This window comes from Arvicola amphibius, chromosome 10, assembly GCF_903992535.2.
Source record: "Arvicola amphibius chromosome 10, mArvAmp1.2, whole genome shotgun sequence".
Classification (NCBI taxonomy): domain Eukaryota; kingdom Metazoa; phylum Chordata; class Mammalia; order Rodentia; family Cricetidae; genus Arvicola; species Arvicola amphibius.
In genome coordinates, this window is record NC_052056.1 from 74,230,916 (window position 1) to 74,250,708 (window position 19,793).

Below are 19,793 nucleotides of genomic sequence, written 5' to 3' on the forward strand. Positions count from 1 at the left end.
GGAAATGTATTGCTTTCTCTTCCTTGAAAAAGTAACCTGAAAGCACAATGCACTTATCATATGAAGTGAAAAAAAAACTGAGGAACTTCCTTGTAATGAATGCTTGCACTCAATTGTTCTTCGCCCAGAACCATTTTTTTCTGTTGAACTTTACTTGAACTCTGAGCTGAATATTTCTTCCCTCTTGTCTCTGACAAAGTTCTCAGTTCAAAGATATCTGTATGATTATTTCAAAATCAAAAGTGGCAACATGAGTAAGATAGCTCTCATATTTCCTCATAGATAACGCGATGCCAGGTCATTATCACTAAAGATCATCTATCCTCCTTGCAAAACTAAGAAAGCCCCTGTCTTCTTCATCACTTGCTTCCTGGCCCTCTTCCTCTAAATGGCCATACTGTAGACATATATCAGGGATCTTCTCCTTGATGCTCTGCCTCTCACATTCTCCAATAAATCTTTGTCTTTCCTGAAAGTGACCTCCACTCACAGTTCACTACTCTAGAACTATAAGGGTTTATGTATGCTCAGATCTTCATTAATCCTAAGATTCTCTTTGTGTTTACTCACTTGCTTAAAGGATGCCTTGTATTTTTCTCAGATTTGCAGATATCAATTGAAGAAACACACACAATGTAGATGTTTATACAACAAAGTACAATAAATGACACACATTGCCTAAAATGCATATTCGATATTTCACAACTCTAAATTGCATACACATATGACACAATAATATAAATGTCGTTTATATGCATAGTTTTCTACTTTTATTATGCAGCTCAGGGCTTTGTACCCCACTGTTAGGAGTGAGAATTCCTTATAAACATGTTCATGGAGGGAAGAAATTGTGTAGGTGTGTGTTGTTTATTCTGCTCATCCACATTTTTCAATAGTTATATTTTCTTTCATTTATTTCCTTTTATTTGTTGGGGTAGGTGTATGTATACAAACTCAATGATTCCTTGTCTATTTTTTTTAAAGAAAGCATGATAAACAAGGATAAGAGACAGTTGGACTGGGACTTAGCTTCAGCCACAAGGTATAGGCACCATGTAGGCAGGTCTTTGTGAAGTCCCCTACTCAAAGTGATGAAATAGGATTAGGTTAAGAGGAAAAATTAAATAGGACAAATACAGTGAGATAAGTGGTTGTGCATGGCAGCTGTGAGGGTAATTATGTGTGAAAAAGAGTACTTGAAATCTGATCTGGATAAGTTGATAAAACAAAGAGAGTAATATGTTCTTATGTACATTTCTAGACCTCAGACAGGATGTCCATGCACAGAAAGGAGCTGCTCTGGGGACCCGACAGAGAAGACTATAGAGGGAATAAAAATATCTGATAACTTTTCTGGACTAAAAACAGAACCACACATCTAAAAATATCACTGATACCTGGTGACATGAGGACAGAGGGATGCCTACCTGACATAGGCTCCTGTTATCAGTTACTTAAAGCAGATGTTCATCCTGCATGTCTGTTGAAATAAAGAAACCATTATCCTTAGAGAAGATAGGTTATCGATGACATATCTCAAAGATGACAACATCTTTTTTTTTAAAAAAAAAAAATCCAGTCTTCTGCATCATGCTTTGTGAATAATGGGCACTATTATTTAATTCCTTGAACACTGGTTTAGTAATAGAGGAAGGACTATTACAGTCATCCCCGCAAGAGTGTTCTACTAACCATATTTGGACACAGTCTGCAGTAAACTTACTCTTCATGTTTGATTTCTAGGAAATGAATGTCCAGGTTTGGGCTCTCAGATTACTTCTTAGTGATTTATAATTAAGTTCTGAGGACAGTTATTGTAGTAACTTTTGTTCCCAATGTTTAGAAACTGTCATCATGGCATTTAATCTTTGGGAACAGCAATTTTTTGGGTGCCGATACCTGGGATTTAAGGTTTAAGCCATTGATCTAAACTGAGCTAAATATTTTTATATAGTTTACCAGATAATTTCAGTGTTGGGTATGGGCGTTCATGCACATGAGTGTGTGTGTGTGTGTGTGTGTGTGTCTGTGGCTTTTTCCAGACAGGATGTATTTGTGTAGCCACGGTTGTCCTGGAACTTGCTCAGTAGACTAGCTTAGTCTCAAAATCAGAGTTACCTGCCTATGACACCAAAGTTCTGGGATTAAAGGCATTTAACACCACCACCCTGCTGAATATGGGGTTTACTTAACAAAGAGTCACAGAAAAAATAATATTATTGATTAAAGTTTAACATTAAGTCTTACAACGACTGCAAAATAGATGTAATAATGTAATATTAGTGTCCCTCTTAAGCATTTCAAAAGATGCAAAAATTATAGATATATTTAAAGCCCTGGTGTAAGCATTCTCTTGTGTAGGAGTGCTGCAATGCAGAATGTTAGAATAATTTTGCCAAAGTCAAGGATATGTAAACATAATAGTGATACATGGCTAGCAAAAAAAGTCTACAGAGCACAAGACCAAGTAGGTAATTGAGCATCAGAGTTTCTGCTTACCTTTGAAAACACCATGTGACTCTGGAGAACAAGAACCTCAACTAGCTGTCTGCATTTGACACATATTAGGTTTTCCAGAAGTGTCTGTATCATTTTTTTTATTCTATACCTTTGCATTTGAGAAACCTTAATACCAGAAAAATACAGCCTCTCATCTATGGGCAAACCTTCAAAAACAGCACACTGCAGAATTCAAACATGGTTGCATTTTTGCTCTTGCATAAGTTCACTAGTGCCTTTCTAATTTTTTTTTTGCAAATCCTAAGAAGAGTTTCCTCGGTATAACAAATCCATACCCCCAGGAACTCTGCTGGTTATCCTAACATAGATCAACTCTGCTCATAATGTCTTCTGGACTCAGTTTATCTATGGACTTTATACTTGTGTTTGTGTTTGTCAGAAAAACAGAGCCACTCTGTGCATACAGTCTCTGGCTCTTGAGAAGTCTTCAGCTGCCCTCTTTGTTCAGGTCACTTGTGAGGTATTCCACAAGATAGTCCCCTGTGCAGCAGCCTCAATTGAACAGGAGTCCCTTCTTCTATCAAAATATTAGAAAGAAACTTCCTACTATCTACTACTCTTTCTTCTTATTCATGATGAAGCCAAGATAACATCATTAAACCTCCTGAAATATTTACATGTTCATTTCTCATATAAAATAATTCCTTACTAATTATTTTTAAATAAAATGTGAAATTAATTCCCACAGACTATGATACTGAAATACAGAATGACAAATATTTTATATGCAAAACCTTGGATCATCAAGTACGATGTTCCTCCTTTTCCTCTAATTGATCCCTCACGTCTAAATCTACAGGGACAAAGTCTTGGCCATTTCTCCTCAGTTCTTAACTTATAGTAATACACACATACATACATACATACATAATACATACACACATACATGGCAATCACCACACCTGTAATAACAGAATGTCATTATTATAGACTAAGGAGGGTGACTGCATTACATCAGAATGTGACTTGAGAGATATAAAGGATATTTGGATATACATAATAGCCCTTCATTACTTAGTGCTGCTCTCCACCAGGGTCCAAATTCATATTCTGAAGCATTGATCTAGAAAAAAGTTGTATTTTAGTCAAAAGTTAAAGTTTAGACTCAGGGTCATCCATGCTGATAGAGCCACCACTGATGGGTCCACAGGTAATGATGAAATATGACTGGAAAAAAGGCATGAAAAAAACATGACAGACTTTACTTCATATTTATCCTCTAAGGCAGTTTTTATATGTCATAGTATTTTTATAGTCTCTGAAGACATTTCTGTAAATCCTTGCAATTCTTATCTTATTCATATAGCCATGCCATTCCTTATTCCTCTGATCATCAAGAAAGGAGGAAATTTGGTGAGAAAACATGGCCAGTGAGAATTCTTGCCTTGTTGTACTAGGTATCAGCCTGCCTCCTTCTGCACTGTACCAAAAATACTTCAAAAATGACAAACTTAAGCCAGGAACACATCAAAAAGATCAGCCACTATGATCAAGTAGGGTTCATCACAGAGATGCAGGGATGGTTCAACATATGAAAATCTGCCAAGGTAATCTACCATATAAACAAACTGAAAAAAAAGAACACATGATCATCTCATTAGAGGCTAAAAAAAACCCTTTGACAAAATCCCATACCCCTTAATGATAAAGGCCTTAAAGAGATCAAAGATGCAAGGGGCATATGTAAATATATTGAAGACAATATACTTCAAGCTCATAGCCAACTGAAAATTAAATAGAGAGAAACTTAAAACAGTCTAACTAAAATGACAAACAAGACAAAGTTGCCCACTATCTCAATATCTATTCAATATAGGACAAGAAATTTTAGCTAGTTCAATAAAACAACTAATGGAGTAGCATGAACGATACAAACCCAGAGACAGATATAGCACTTCAACCTGAAGATCAGAAAAGCAAAGCTTCCAACTACTAGAGAGTAACTAATGGAGTAGCATGAACGATACAAACCCAGAGACAGATATAGCACTTCAACCTGAAGATCAGAAAAGCAAAGCTTCCAACTACTAGAGAGTTCTTACCTCTACCAAAGTTGGGTAATATCCTGTCCTCAGTGTGACTGCAGATTGACTGCAGACTGAGACCCGAAGCTCCTGTTTCTTCCCATTTTATATTCTTCTCTAGTGCTGGGATTAAAGGAATGCATCACTACTACCAAACCTCTAAGTATAATAAGTGTGTCTTCTGGGCTTAAAGGTTTGTGTTACCACTGCCTGACCTGAATGGCTGACTAGTGTGGCAAGTTTTGCATTATGAACTTCAGGCAAGATTTATAAAACACAAATAAAATATCACTATACCTCTGCAATGCAAACTTGCTGACACTGAAGTAGAAATTGATGAAGGTAGCAGAAAATGGAAAGGCTCAGATTCCCATGGTCATGGATCAGATTCAGAACTTCACCAAAAAGCCATTTGCCTGTGGCTTTTTAGATTTTTAGGCCAGGGTTGCATGTGGGAATCCCACCAGAGCTGTATTTGGGGTTCTAGCCCCACTTGGCTAGGCTTCCTTTTATTTTTTCTTTAAGCCTCTGAGCAGGTTTGGGATTTTCATTTTGTGGCTACTCTGAAACAGCCTCCAGCTGCCACCAAACTCCAGAAACACCTGGGGTCCAAACACCACAGGACTCACCTGCACTAGTCTGGTTCTGCTTTAAGGCAGCCCCCCACATGTGCTTTTTCCAAACAATCCACTGTGAATTTTTCAGACAATAGACTGATTCTATCTCTGTGTCTCTCTGTGACTCTCTCTGTGTCTCTCTGTGTCTCTGTCTCTGTCTCTGTCTCTGTCTCTCTCTCTCTCTCTCTCTCTCTCTCTGTTGCTCTCTCTCTTCACTGAGGGTGGAGGGCTATCCCTGAACACCTTCTCAGGCTGTTACCCAACTAGGTAGCTGCTTTGAAATCCAGAAAGACTTATTGTTCTACACAGTAGCAATAAACCTCACATCTTCATCACCAGCATTGATAGGTTTGGTATTCTTAAAGGGAGAAATTAGTTAGAAGATTTAATGGTTTCTCCACATTAAACATTGGAAAAAACTTAGTACAAAGGGATTTGGGTCTTTTTACGATGAAATGCTAGACAGTCTGAAAGTGGAAGGATTAAATGAGAGAATGTCTAATTTAGATGAGATTTTGCAATGTTAATTGCAAACATTATTTGGTTTATCGTATTTGTCTTACCACTAAAATGCTGGTTAATCTTAGTGCTAAGACACAGGCCTTAAAAAAACATAATAAAGCAGATAACAGAGATAATAAAATTCAGACAGAAGAATTTAATTGAGAGTCAATTTCAGTATTGCATTTTAAGACTAGAGAGGAACAGGCTAAGGTTTTTCAGACTATCAAACTTAATACATCCAGCAACCTTTCAGGAATTATCAAATGATGGAGACCTGTTACAGATAACTGTACAATTAGGTAACAACCTTCCTCAAGACCCAAAAATACAACTTTTGGGTATCTATCCAAAGGATGATCAATTGTGCCACAAGTACATGTGCTCAACTATGCTCATAGCAGCTTTGTTTGTCATAGCCAGACCCTGGAAACAACCTAATGCCCCTCAACTGAGGAATGGATAAGAAAAATATGGTACATTTACACAATGGAGTACTACATAGCAGAAAAAATAATGGCATCTTGAATTTTGCATGAAAACAATAGATGGAGCTAGAAAACATTTTGAGTAAGGTAACCCAGAAAGACAAACAATTATCACATGTAATCACTCATAGGTGGTTTTTAAACATAAAGCAAAGAAAGCCAGCCTACAAACCACAATCCCAGAGAACTTAGACAACAATGAGGACACAAAGAGAGACTTACATAGATCTATCTACAAGGGAAGTAGAAAGTAGAAAAAGACAAGATCTCCTGAGTAAATTGGGAGCATGGGGAGCTTGGGGGAGGGTTGAAAGGGGGAGAGGAGAGGCTGGGAGGGGAGCAGAGAAAAATGCAGAGCTCAATAAAAATCAATAAAAAAATCAATAAAATATTTTGTCTATTTTGAGTAGCATACAAAGTAGTATCTTTCCTTTTTATTTTTATTAAAAATTTCCATCTCCTCCCCTCCTTCCACTTCCTTCCCAACCCCTCCACCCATACCCCCATTTCCTCCCTCTCCAGGCCAAAAAGCAGTCAGAGTTCCCTATACTATGAGAAGTTCAAGGTCCTCCCAACTCCCCCCAGGTCCAGGAAGGTAAGCATCCAAACTGACAAGGCTCACACAGAGCCCGTCCATGCGGTAGAATCAAAGCCGAGTGCCATTGTCCTTGGCTTCTCAGCCAGCCTCCATCATCAGCCACATTCAAAGGATCTGGTTTGATCACATGCTCCATCAGTCCCATTCCAACTGGTCTTGGTGATCTCTCGTTAGATCTGTCCCACCATCTCAGTGGGTGAACGCATTGCTCATGGTCCTGATTTTCTTGCTCATGTTCTCCCTCCTTCTGCTCCTCATCAGGACCTTGGGAGATCAGTTCAGTGCTCCAATGTGGGTCTCTGTCTCTATCTCCATCCATCACCAGATGAAGGTTCTATGGTAATATGCAAGATAATCATCAGTGTGGCTATGGGACAAGGCCAGTTCAGGCACCCTTTCCTCTGCTGCCCAAGGAACAAGCTGGGGACATCTCCTTGTACACCTGGGAACCCGTCTAGAGTCCAGCCTCTTGCCAACCCTAAAATGGCTCCCATAATTAAGATATATACTTCCCCACTTCCCCAACCACCCCTCCTTCATCCCAACCCTCCCCTTCCCTCAAGATCTCCCCATCCTCTCCTCCATTCTCTCCCTGCATCTCCCCTTATCCCCACCTCAACCCCACCACCGTGATCACAACCCCTGCCCAGCAATTTTGTCCATTTCCAATATGCAGGATGATAACAATATGTTTTTCTTTGGGTTCACCTTCTTATTTAGCTTCTCTAGGCTCACGAATTATAGGCTCTATGTTCTTTATTTATGGCTAGAATCCACTTCTGAGTGAGTACATACCTTATTCCTCTTTTTGGTTCTGGGTTACCTCACTCAGTAAAGTGTATTCTATTTCCATCCATTTGAATGCAAAATTCAAGATGTCATTTTTTTTACCACTGAGTAGAACTCTAAAGTGTATATGTGCCACACCTTCTTTATCCATTCTTCTATTGAGGGGCACCTAGGTGGTTTCCAGGTTCTGGCTATTACAAATAGTGCTGCTATGAACATTGTTGAACAAATGCTTTTGTAGTATACTCAAGGCATCTCTTGAGTATATTCCCAAGAGTGGTATTGCTGGGTCCTGAGGTAGGTTGACTCCCAGTTTCCTGAGAAACCACCACACTGATTTCCAAAGTGGTTGCACAAGTTGGCATTCCCACCAACAATGGATGAATGAGTGTTTCCTTTACTCCACATATTCTCCAGCATAGGCTATCATTGGTGTTTTTGATTTTAGCCATTCTGAGAGGTGTAAGATGGTATCTTAGAGTTGTTTGATTTGCATTTCCCTAATTGCTAAGGAGGTTGAGCATGACTTTAAGTGTCTTTTTTCTCATTTTTTTATTAAAAATTTCCATCTCCTCCCTTCCTCCTCCCCCTTCCCTCCCCTCCCCTCCACCCATACCCCCACTCCCTCTTCAGGCCAAGGAGCCATCAGGGTTCCCTACTCTATGTTAAGTCCAAGGTCCTCCCAACTCCCCCCAGGTCCAGGAAAGTAAACAACCAAGCTGACAAGGCCAATACAGAGCCCGTCCATGCCGTAGAATCCAAGCCCATCGCCATTGTCCTTGGCTTCTCAATCAGCCTTCATTTTGACCATATGAATATCTTCTGTTGAGAATTCTCTCTTCAGTTCAATGCCCTATTTTTAATTGGGTTAATTGGCATTTTAAAGTCTAGTTTCTTGAGTTCTTTATATATTTTGGAGATCAGACCTTTGTCTAATGTGGGGTTGGTGAAGATCTTCTCCCAGTCAGTAGGTTGCCTTTTTGTCTTAATGACAGTGTCATTTGCTTTACAGAAGCTACTCAGTTTCAGGAGGTCCCATTTATTCATTGTTGCTCTTATTGTCTGCGCTACTGGGGTTCTACGTAGGAAGTGGTCTCCTGTGCCCATGTGTTGTAGACTACTTCCCACTTTCCCTTCTATCAGATTCAGTGTGGTCAGATTAATATTGAGGTCTTTAATCCATTTGGACTTGAGTTTTGTGCATGGTGATAGATATAGATCTACATTCATTCTTCTACAGGTTGACATCCAGTTATGCCAGCACCATTTGTTAAAGATGCTTTCTTTCTTCCATTGAATACTATTAGCTCCTTTGTCGAAAATCAGGTGTTCATAGGTTTGTGGATTAATATCTATATCTTTGATTTGATTCCATTGGTCAACATCCCTGTTTTTATGCCAATACCAAGCTGTTTTCAATACTGTAGCTCTGTAATAGAGTTTGAAGTCAGGGATAGTAATGCTTCCAGAAGTACTTTTATTGTATAGTATTGTTTTGCCTATTCTGGGTTTTTTGTTTTTCCATATAAAGTTGATTACTGTTCTCTCAAGTTCTGTGAAGAATTTTGCTGGAATATTGATGGGGATTGCATTGAATCTATAGATTGCTTTTGGTAGAACTGCCATTTTTACTAAGTTGATCCTCCCAATCCACGAGCAAGGGAGATCCTTCCATTTTCTGGTATCTTCTTCAATTTCTTTCTTCAAAGACAAAGTTCTTGTCAAATAGATCTTTCACTTCCTTGGTTAGAGTTACCCCAAGATATTTTATGCTATTTGTGGCTATCGTGAAAGGTGATACTTCTCTGATTTCCCTCTCTGCTTCCTTATCCTTTGTGTATAGGAGGGCAACTGATTTTTTGGAGTTGATCTTGTATACTGCCATATTGGTACTTGCTCCCAGTGTCAAGTCCGCCTTTCTTGACTCCATCAGCTTTGCTTCTAAAATGGTTGATATCCTTGCTGGCAGAACTTGGATGCTTGATGGAGTAGTGTCTATGTGTTACTTTTATTAATAAAAAAACTGCCTTGGCCCTTTAAGAGGACAAAAAATTAGGTAGGCGGAGTAGACAGAACAGAATGCTGGGTAGCAGGCAGTGGGGAGATGCTTCAGGCACTCGCCATAGTGAGGCGCCATGCTTCTCCTATCCGAGATGGACGCAGGTTAAGATCTCTCCTGGTAAGCAACATCTTGTGGTGCTACACGGATTACTAAATATGGGTTAAAGGAAGATGTGAGAATTAACCAATAAGAGGCTACAGATAAGGGGCCAGGCAGTATTTAAAAGAATACAGTTTCCGTGCAATTATTTCGGGTGTAAAGCTAGCCGGCGGCCGGGTGGCGGGACGCAGCCCCACCGATCCTTCTATAGATGCTTGCTATCAAAATGGTGTTTTAGCATGTTCACCTTCATAGATTAGGCTGATAGAACCTCATAACAAATAACACATTCAAGTTTCTCAATTCCTGCTGTAATTATAGAGCTAGAACTATACAGTAAAAAATCTTCCCAATATTTTCTTTTCTTAATAAGCCATTGTCATGGGATAGGTTTCTAATAAAATAATATATAACAATAACTTTAATAATACAAAAGAGATGATACATGGCACAGTTTAGTCAATAAAGTTTATTAACATTTCTTATGATTTACCATTCTCTGTGTTATTGTTGTTAATATTTTTGCATACCTGTTGGTTTCACAAGGGTAGTATTCACATTAACCACAGCTGAATACAAACAAAGTGATCACCATCCAGATTAATTTGCCATGGTACACACACACACACACACACACACACATATGAATATATATATTTCAGTAGTTGATGATTTTGCCGTATATGATTTTACATTTACCCAGTAATTATAATTCATTAATCTTCACATATATATATATGTATATATTCATGTGTAATAATAACAATTTAAAAAGATTCCATGAATTGAGAGGGAGAGATGAGAGTGGGGAGACATGGAAAACAAATTGGAAGGGTGGAAATGATGTAAAGTTTAATTAAAAAATAAAAATTAAAAAAATTAAAGCTCCCACATACTTTGTGAAACTCTGAGACATTTTACTACTAGAATAATATCAATGAATGTGTTGAACTGAGAAACCTTTAAGAAATTCCTAAAACTCCTTTCTTGACCCTGGCCTAATCCCTGACTCAGTAACTTATCCCACAACACAGTGATCTCTATGGATTTTGTCAACAGAACACACACACACACACACACACACACACACACACAGCGGGGGGAACAGAGGGAGGGAGAGATAGAGATGGGGGGAGGGAGACTTGTGAGACTTTAAATCTGTTAGGGTTGGCTTAGAATTATAATTGCACCCGTTTCCATGGAAGAAAGCAGTTGCCAAGCACAGGGTGGGAGAAAAGTGTGTTCACTGGTGTAAAGTGTGCAAGAGTGATACTATTGTAGAGTCTCTGTGAGGTACCAACAGAAGGGAAACCGTAATGCTGGAGAGATAAAAATGTTGTGGATTCTAAGCTTGTTTTTACATTTAGTTATCATATTTATGTTTAGATTCTGGAAAATGCTGAAAGAAATTTGCTTTAGAACTGATTGAAAATTTTCAAATGCGAAGTTCAGCACTTAGTATATTTAAGATTTCCTTCACTAAGAAAAGGAATATTGATTTTATTAGAATTTGAGTGTGTTTAAGACAACATATTATACAAAATCATTATATATATTATATATGGAAAGAGATGTTTTGCCATCTTGAATCTCTAACTATATAATTCTGAAAAAACTGTGGTCATTAATAATACATAATATGAATTAATGCCAAAGTTAAAATAGTTCCAGTGTATTTACTATAATTTCCTGTATTTATGGTAAAAAATAGTATCATTTATTATAAATAATATGAAGTTCTTGAAATGATGTCCATTTTAAAGATACTATAAGTAGTGGTTAATAAAATATATATTAAAGTTAATATGAATTCAAATACAACCTCAAAATTAGAGAGTCTTCTGTTTTTAAACAAATCACAATATTTACATAAAAACATATTTTGTCAAGAACACTACTATTTATTTTGCAAAATAAGAACCATTAACTTCAGTTATGCTTTCCACAAGGAAGGATGTTCCCGGGAAAGTGCCTGTGGTCATCACATTCATGTTGGTTTCTAGGTATCATCCCTGTTGTCAGTGGGAATTTCTATGGATTGAAATAGTTCATTAATTAACATTTTAGGAAATGATGAAGTATTGCATTCAGGCATTGTGAGCTTCAGAAACAGATTTAAGTGGAGTCTGAGGGAACAGTGGGAGCAATTTCATAACAAGAGGCAGTTTGGAAACTAATTCCTGACAAAATTTCCGGGATGGGAAAGGTTGGATTTGTGTAAGAGGGCTGCTGATAGACCTCAGCGAAATTCCATGGAGAAGCCACGTTTAAGAAGATCAATTTGCTAACAATTAATACTTTAATTTCTGATTATTATATATTATCATATAAAATATTTATCAATGAGTTCAGGGTTATAGGGTTCCCAGGGTAAATTTACTGTTTCATGGACATTATTTTATTTATAAAAAGTGTAAATTATAAAGCATTCTCATCTATAATTTATAAAATATCTAAATTTCTTATAAAAATGCAAGTATACTTTATAAAAAAAATCTATATTAAAATAGCAAGGTAATGGCTAAAATTAATCATCTATGGAGCAAAATTATGGTGTGCAAACTGAAGACATTACTATAAGTTTATGAGCAATTCATAGTGATATTGCAAATTACATATTTAAATTATTCATTCATTCAACTGAAGTTGTGTCTTCTTATGATCGATACATTTTACTTTTTCTTCTCATTTCATTTTGATTTGGATTCTGTGGAAGGTATTTCTTAATACTAAAAGTTCATATAACTGAGAATAAAGGAAACCTCGTCTATGGACTTATAGATTTATGTATGTCAGGTATGAAAATAAATTATAAAGTCCATTTCAGTGGGATATCACATCCCAGGAGATGAAGGCAGGGGTAACCCCAACTGTAATGCATCCTCAACTACACAGTAAGTTTGAAACTAGCCTGGGCTGAATGATATACTGTTCCACAAACGGAAGCATCTGAATAATTATAGCAATGTAAATCTTATGGGAGAAAAATGAATTGGCTCTGTTCTCAGGAAGTATGAGCATCTCTTGGCTTATAGGCTCCCTTCTAGCATGTGGTTAAGAAACTCATCTTTGTGAAGCTATAGTTCTTTAGGATATCTTAAAGACTAGATGAGAGACAATGGCTCAATTTATGTGAATGATGATGGAGATTTTTTGAGGTTTATGTGTTTAAAGGTATCATCCAATGTTCCTTATAAAGCCTCTAGAAGAGTAAATGTGGTCTTCTTTCATAAAATTAAAAACATGCAGCTATCAGTTCAAATCCACTAAAAGCAGCTTACTTGGTGATCTACACTGAAATAATGAAAAGGAAGAGTTCTAGAAAACTTGCAATAAAGGAACACTTTAATGAGTAAATACCACAGGCCCCTCTAAAGGGCCCATAAGAACTATACAGTTTAACTTTAAACTGCACAAATCAGGCTTGCTTCTTTAAAACAGGGAAAGCATATAAAAATGCTTATTTTCTATAATTATATGAATAATTGAAGGAAGGCTTTATCATCAGATTTTTTTAAGTGAATACAAGTATTAGAAAAATGGGTATTCTTGCCAGTTGAATTCATGGAACTGTAGTATTTTGGGCTTTCACTAGAGTTTGTCCAAATTACTAAAGTTTGATGTATTTAAAAAGGCATTTACCAGTATCTAAAGAATAATATCTAATACCCACATCAGAGAAAATTGTAACATTGATGTTTGGGGTCTGGGTAACCTCATTCAGGATGATTTTTTTTCAAGCTTCATCCATGATCTTGCAAATTTTATTTTTCTTAATAGCTGAATAATATTTCATTGTGTAACTGGATCATATTTTCATTATCCATTCAACTGTTGGTGGACTTCAAGAATGTTCATAAGGTCTGGTTATTATGAATAGAACAGAAATGAACATGGATTAGCAAGAATCTGTACTATGATATAGAGTTCTTTGGATACATGCCTAAGAACAGTACAACTAGATCTTGCAGTAGACTGATTTTTCAACTTTTTGATGAAGCTTCACACTGATTTTCATAGGTGCTATGCTAGCTTGCACTGCTACTGGCAATGAGCAAGTATCCCCCTTTCTCCATATATTCACAAATATAACTTGTCAATTGTTTTCTTGCTTCATAAATATTATTTCAAGATGTATGAAAAATAAGACAGTGTATCTAGTAAAAGATAATATGTTCTGTAATACCTATGCTTGTGCCTGATTTGTCTTCTCTAAGTTCCAGAAAAGGGACCAAAGCAAGTATGCTTAAAATTTCTTAACTTGATTTTATTTTCAGTGCTAGTGGTTACCAGGAAAGGTAGCACATACGTCTAATCCTAACACTCTGGAGGCAGAGGCAGGGGGATCTGTGAATTCTAAGTAGGCAACCCTGGATTACATGGCAAACTCCTAGACTAACCAAGGCTGCATAGTAATATCCTGTCTCAAATAAAGGTAATAGTGGTTACAGTAACTTATAGGTTAAAGGATCAAGACTATACAAATACACAACGTGGAGGAGATAAAGTGTAGTTTCTAATACTAAATCAGTTTATTCAGACAGTTTATTCAGGCAGGTATCTGGACACTTGCAAGTGTGGGTTATCTATATTTCTACACACATGTCTTTTGCTTCATTGGTGTTGTTACTTCAGCACCCTATAATATTCTTGTCACTGTTGTCTGATAGATTTTTCCTCATGTAATGTGCCATGACCTTTTATTGTTAGGGGAATGAAGACAAGTTAAAATCCATTCAAATGATTTCTAAAGAAATGAATTATTGTTATTTCACCTTGAAAAAGAAAGAAGGTAACACAGTTTGTTTGTCATGTAAGCAAAAATATCTCCATTTTTACCTTTGAAACAAGTATTCAGTGGTTATAAACAATTTCCTGTCGGGTGCAACTTTCCTTTAAACAATGTCACCTTGTTCACTATTGTCAAACAGGAACAAAGAAACAAAGTTGATTGAAATGATTTTCCTTGACAGTTGGGAGGTGTCTCATCAATGAAGTTATATATCAGTCATTATTTTTCTTTGTGATTCTCATCTTAGCATTAAAGTGACTTATGGAAGCACTGTTAAAACCTGTAGAAAGCACAAGTGGTGTCAGTCACAATGTTAATCACATTGGTAATTATTAACATTACATTTCAATCAGTCACTTAAAATGTCAATATAAACGGCATACTCTAATGTCAGTCTGGGATGTTAGTCTCGTGACAAATCCAACTATGGCTGTATAAACTATCTGCTTTCTCAGAATTTCACTTGTTTTCAGTGGCCACTTGAGACTCCATTGTTTAGCACAGACTTAAAGGTTACACCTTGCTTCTCACAATTTACTTCAGGCTTCGTGCATGCAATAGTATTAGTGCTTTGAAATGATTATGTCTGGAAAATTGTTATGTTTTAGCAGCTACAGCCCCAGAGGTAAAACAGTGCCATAGCTGTTCCAGCTGCTGCTCAGGTCAATATTTCCCTCTTTCGCTTCTGTAATATTTTAAGTCATACACGTGCCTGTGAAGAGCAGGTAGACAGCAAGCATTTGTGCATATCACACCCTTCCCCCTCCTTCATCCCAACATAGCCACAACATTCTTTGTGTTTGTTGCAGGCTGACATCTTTGTTCTGATGTTTCCCATATGAGAATATGTTGGTAGTACGTACAACACACAACATCATTGTAAAGCCAGTAGGTATTTGGCTGCAGTTACTTCACTTCTCATGGCTTGTATTTTTAAAAATATTTTTATAGATACCTATCCCATAGCTTATTCTGAAAGTTAAAGTGATTTTTTTGAGAAAATTTTTTGGATTCTCAAGAGACTGCTTTTCTTAATAAATAATTTTCTCTTTACATTTCTGCATAACATGTATGGTATTTAAACAATAGAGCCATGCATTTCAGTTCAGAGGAACTGTTCTGTAATTTAATAATTTCAACCCATAATTATTTTGCATTAGATATTTTTTGGAATGCTTGTGAATATGCATAAATATCCAAGCTTAACACTACTTTTCTAAACTTCAGTTTTTATGTTTTATTTCTATTTTTTCTTTAAAATGTCTTCCAATTTACTTTAGAACCTTTCTTGACTGTATTTGATCAACCCTGCTCATTTTAGTTTCACGTATTTTTTTTTACCAGCGTCTGTCATTCCTTCAAAATAAATGATGTCTGTGCTATGAACTGAAACGTCTCCATGTGCCTCTGAAGATGCTGATTTTTCTGATAAAATTATCAATTCCCCATCATTTCTAACTTATCCTATGTATATGTTTGAGTGTTTATATGTGTATATGTTTGTATATTCTTAAGTGGTATATCTCGCTCTTCAGTTTACAGATTTCCAGACTTATATTCATTGGCCCTAGCGCAGACAGACATATTCATGCATTTTCTGGGCTCAGTATGCTAAGCCTTCTGCAGACTGCATTCTTGGTGGAGAAGAACAGCCCATGCTCATGCACATTCTGAAGACTCAGAATTCTTTCTCCCTCCCACCATTTAGCAGCACGATTCTACTTCATTAACAAGCCTGAAACAAACTCTGAAAGGTCTCGAGTCCTCTTTTGTAGCTATCCTTCTGCTTTGTATGAAATATTTATAAATGTACATCATTTATTTCCTCTTCATTCCAGGTAGTTCTGAGACAGAAAATTCATAAATGTGTGTGTGTTTAAATTTCCACCTTATGTTCTAGATAGCAGAGATGAAAATAAGGAATGAAGAAAAGCAAAGTGCTTGTGAGGTTCTGAGAGGGGGCAACAGCACTTGTTTTTTTAGTGCTATGTACATGCCCACAGACAGCGTCTAGTTAGAGTGTTTCAAATGTGATTGGATGAGAAGGAAAAAGAGAGGCTTGTGAAGTTGACATTTGTTAATAAGCATTTTGTACAGATTTTTAAAGAAATAACAGCACCCAAGTTTTGAAAAATCTTGGTTTTCATTAATGTGAAGGGTAAACATATGAAAGAAATATATTTTTGAATGATCTTATTAAATGTTACATCTTTGTATGTATCTTAGGTCCAGAGTATGGCAAAAAAGAGTCATCCTGAATGGAAGGAAAATGTATTCAATTATGGACCTGTATTTTAGGCATTTATAGTGGTTCCAAAATTGTACTATGAAATCTCATGTTCATGAGATCTCATTTTTTTAGGAATAAAAATATCAATTTTCTAATAAGGGCATTATAGAAATATTCTTATAGGTTCTCAGGTTTCAGTAAGATATTTTGTTAATATATGTTGTTTTACTCTAGATTTATATATGAGTTAGAAGATTCAAAGTACACTATTCTCTGCTTAGCAGTTATGAGCAATGAAAGTCTGGTGAAATCATGAATCAAATTATTTTATTGTCTTTTATGTAACATTATTGCATAGGCTTCTAAGAGAGTCTAAATGAACACCTGATGGATAGTTATAATCAAACACTTACAGGTTTTATTTTATTAGGATTGTTCCCACCATCACAAACAGGTCTGTTCCTCTTCATTATCATTGTTCTCATCTTCCTGACAGCTTTGATTGGCAACCTGTCCATGATCCTCCTCATCCTCCTTGAGTCCCGTCTCCACACACCCATGTATTTCTTACTCAGTCAGCTTTCTCTCATTGACTTAAATTATATTTCCACCATTGTCCCTAAAATGGTTTCTGACTTCATGTTGGGGAATAAGTACATCTCCTTCATTGGGTGTGGATTTCAGATCTTCCTCTTTTTGACTTTTGGGGGTGCAGAAACCCTTTTGCTGGCTTCTATGGCCTATGACCGTTATGTGGCTATTTGCTTTCCTCTCCACTATGCCACACACATGAACAAAAGAGTCTGTGTGCTTATGATAATAGGATCTTGGGTGCTGGGGTCCATTAACTCCAGTGCTCACACTGGGTATGCACTTCACATTCCTTACTGCCGATCCAGGGCCATCAACCATTTCTTCTGTGATGTCCCTGCCATGTTAACCCTGGCCTGCATGGACACATGGGTCTACGAGTACACTCTATTTGTGAGCACAATCCTCTTTCTTGTGTTTCCATTTATTGGTATAGTGTGCTCCTATGGTCGTGTTTTTCTTGCTGTCTACCGTATGCATTCTGGAGCAGGAAGGAAGAAGGCCTATTCTACTTGTAGCATGCACCTCACTGTGGTAACTTTCTTCTATGCACCATTTGCTTACACTTATCTATGCCCGAGATCCCTCCGATCCCCAGCAGAAGACAAGACTCTGGCAGTCTTCTACACAGTCCTCACCCCAATGTTCAATGCCATTATCTACAGCCTGAGAAACAAAGAAGTTATGGAGGCACTGAGAAGGATAACTAACAGAATTTGCTTTAAAAATAAATTAATAAGTTACCTACCTGAGTCAGGGATTTAAAAGCAAGTATCTTCAATATAGGTATTTGCCAATTAAATCATAAGAACTGAAATATTTCAAGAGATATTAAAATGGTTAGAGTAATGGGCTCAGTCTTATAAGTGAAAATTAGAAACAAAAATGTCATTCTTTTTTCTTTGCCTCTCAACAATTTTTTGTTACTTTTATTTTTGTGACTATAGTATAATTACATTTCTCCCTTACTTTTCCTTCCCTCTAACCCTTCTTTATGTCCCTTCCCACCTTCCTTCAAAGTCACAGCTTCTTTTTCTGTAATTGTTTTGAATACATATATGCACATGTACACACACACACACGCACACACACACACACACACACACACACACACACACACACACACACATATATATACATACATACACATACACACCCAACCTGCTCATTTGGTATAATTTTACTTGGATTTATGCTCTTAGGGCTGATCGTTTGGCACTGGATCACCAAGTAGTATTCTATTTCTTGGAAAAAACCACTTCTCCTAGATCCCAGATTTGCTTTTTTCAGTGGTTTTTAGATCTTTGTCAAGGGTTGAAGTCTCATGGGCTTTTACTTGTCCACTTGCATATCTATTGGTGTTCTTGTTCCTGTCATGTTTGGGCAATCATATTGGTGACTTTATTAATGTAACTTCTGATAATACTAGGAGACACAACATCACAACCAAGTACCTGATCTGGGTTCTTATAATCATTCTACCCCCCTTTTCCACAATGTTCCTGAACCTTAGGTCTAAAAGTGTTTTATAGGTATATCCATTGAAGGTAGGCCTTTACAACTATTCATTTTAATTGGCTTGTGACTTTCTATGGTGGTCTCTATCAGTCTATATCAATATCAATATATTGATATATCAATATATGTTATCATAAGGATAAATGTTTATAAGTTATTGTTAGGGATTAGGCTGGTTTAGTAAGTTAGTGATTGTAGATTCTTCTCCAATAACCATGATTTTACTAGCGCTGAGTAGTTATCTAGGTTTCTAGTACCAAACAAAATTTCTCTCTTGTAAAGAATGTCTTAAGTCAAATTAGAGAGCTATTTGCAACCACCAAAGAATTCATGCCAGTAGTATAATCTTAGGGCTATAATGCTATGTGGATCATTGATATTGTTCATAGGCATTATACCTTGGTAGGACTTGGTTGCCTCCTTTGGTAAACATTCATGATGCCTTATGGCACCATGAAAACAGCCCTCAGTTAGGACATTCTGGTTAGTTCCAGCTCAAGAGTCTGTTTCTGATGTGTATGGTATATTTAGCAACAGGTACTTCTATTTATGTGAGGGTGGATAAACAAGGGCAATAGGAATAAATTGTATGTTTTAAGAATTTTTTGAGTAGCCCCCACCAACAACTAAATAATGGCTTTTTGTGTCTGATATTAGGGTCTTTGTTAGGTGGTACTTGGATCTTGAAGGGAGTACCATCAGCCCAAATGAGAAAGTTCATGAAAAATATATCTGTATGTTTATACATGGAAATTATATATATACATATATATATATAATTTATATATATATAATAGATTTTTATACAAATAGTTAAATGTATGATTCTTTGTGGCTTTTCAGACATCCTAATTGTTCTATTTGCTTACCTTTTTCTGCATTTACTTCTCTCCCTCTTCCTTAAGAACTCCCCTTTTTTTTCTTTTTTTTTCTCATTTTTTTATTCAAGATTTCCATCTCCTCC

The 19,793-nt window shown here is 36.7% G+C and overlaps 1 protein-coding gene across 1 annotated transcript; it reads left to right on the top strand.

Annotated features, from left to right (window-relative positions):
* The first annotated feature begins 17,107 nt into the window (after positions 1–17,107).
* LOC119824297 (olfactory receptor 2L5-like) lies at positions 17,108–18,076 on the top strand. The gene has a single exon (XM_038344434.1). The coding sequence runs from the start codon at positions 17,108–17,110 to the stop codon at positions 18,074–18,076; it is 969 nt and encodes a 322-aa protein (XP_038200362.1).
* Positions 18,077–19,793: the final 1,717 nt, after the last annotated feature.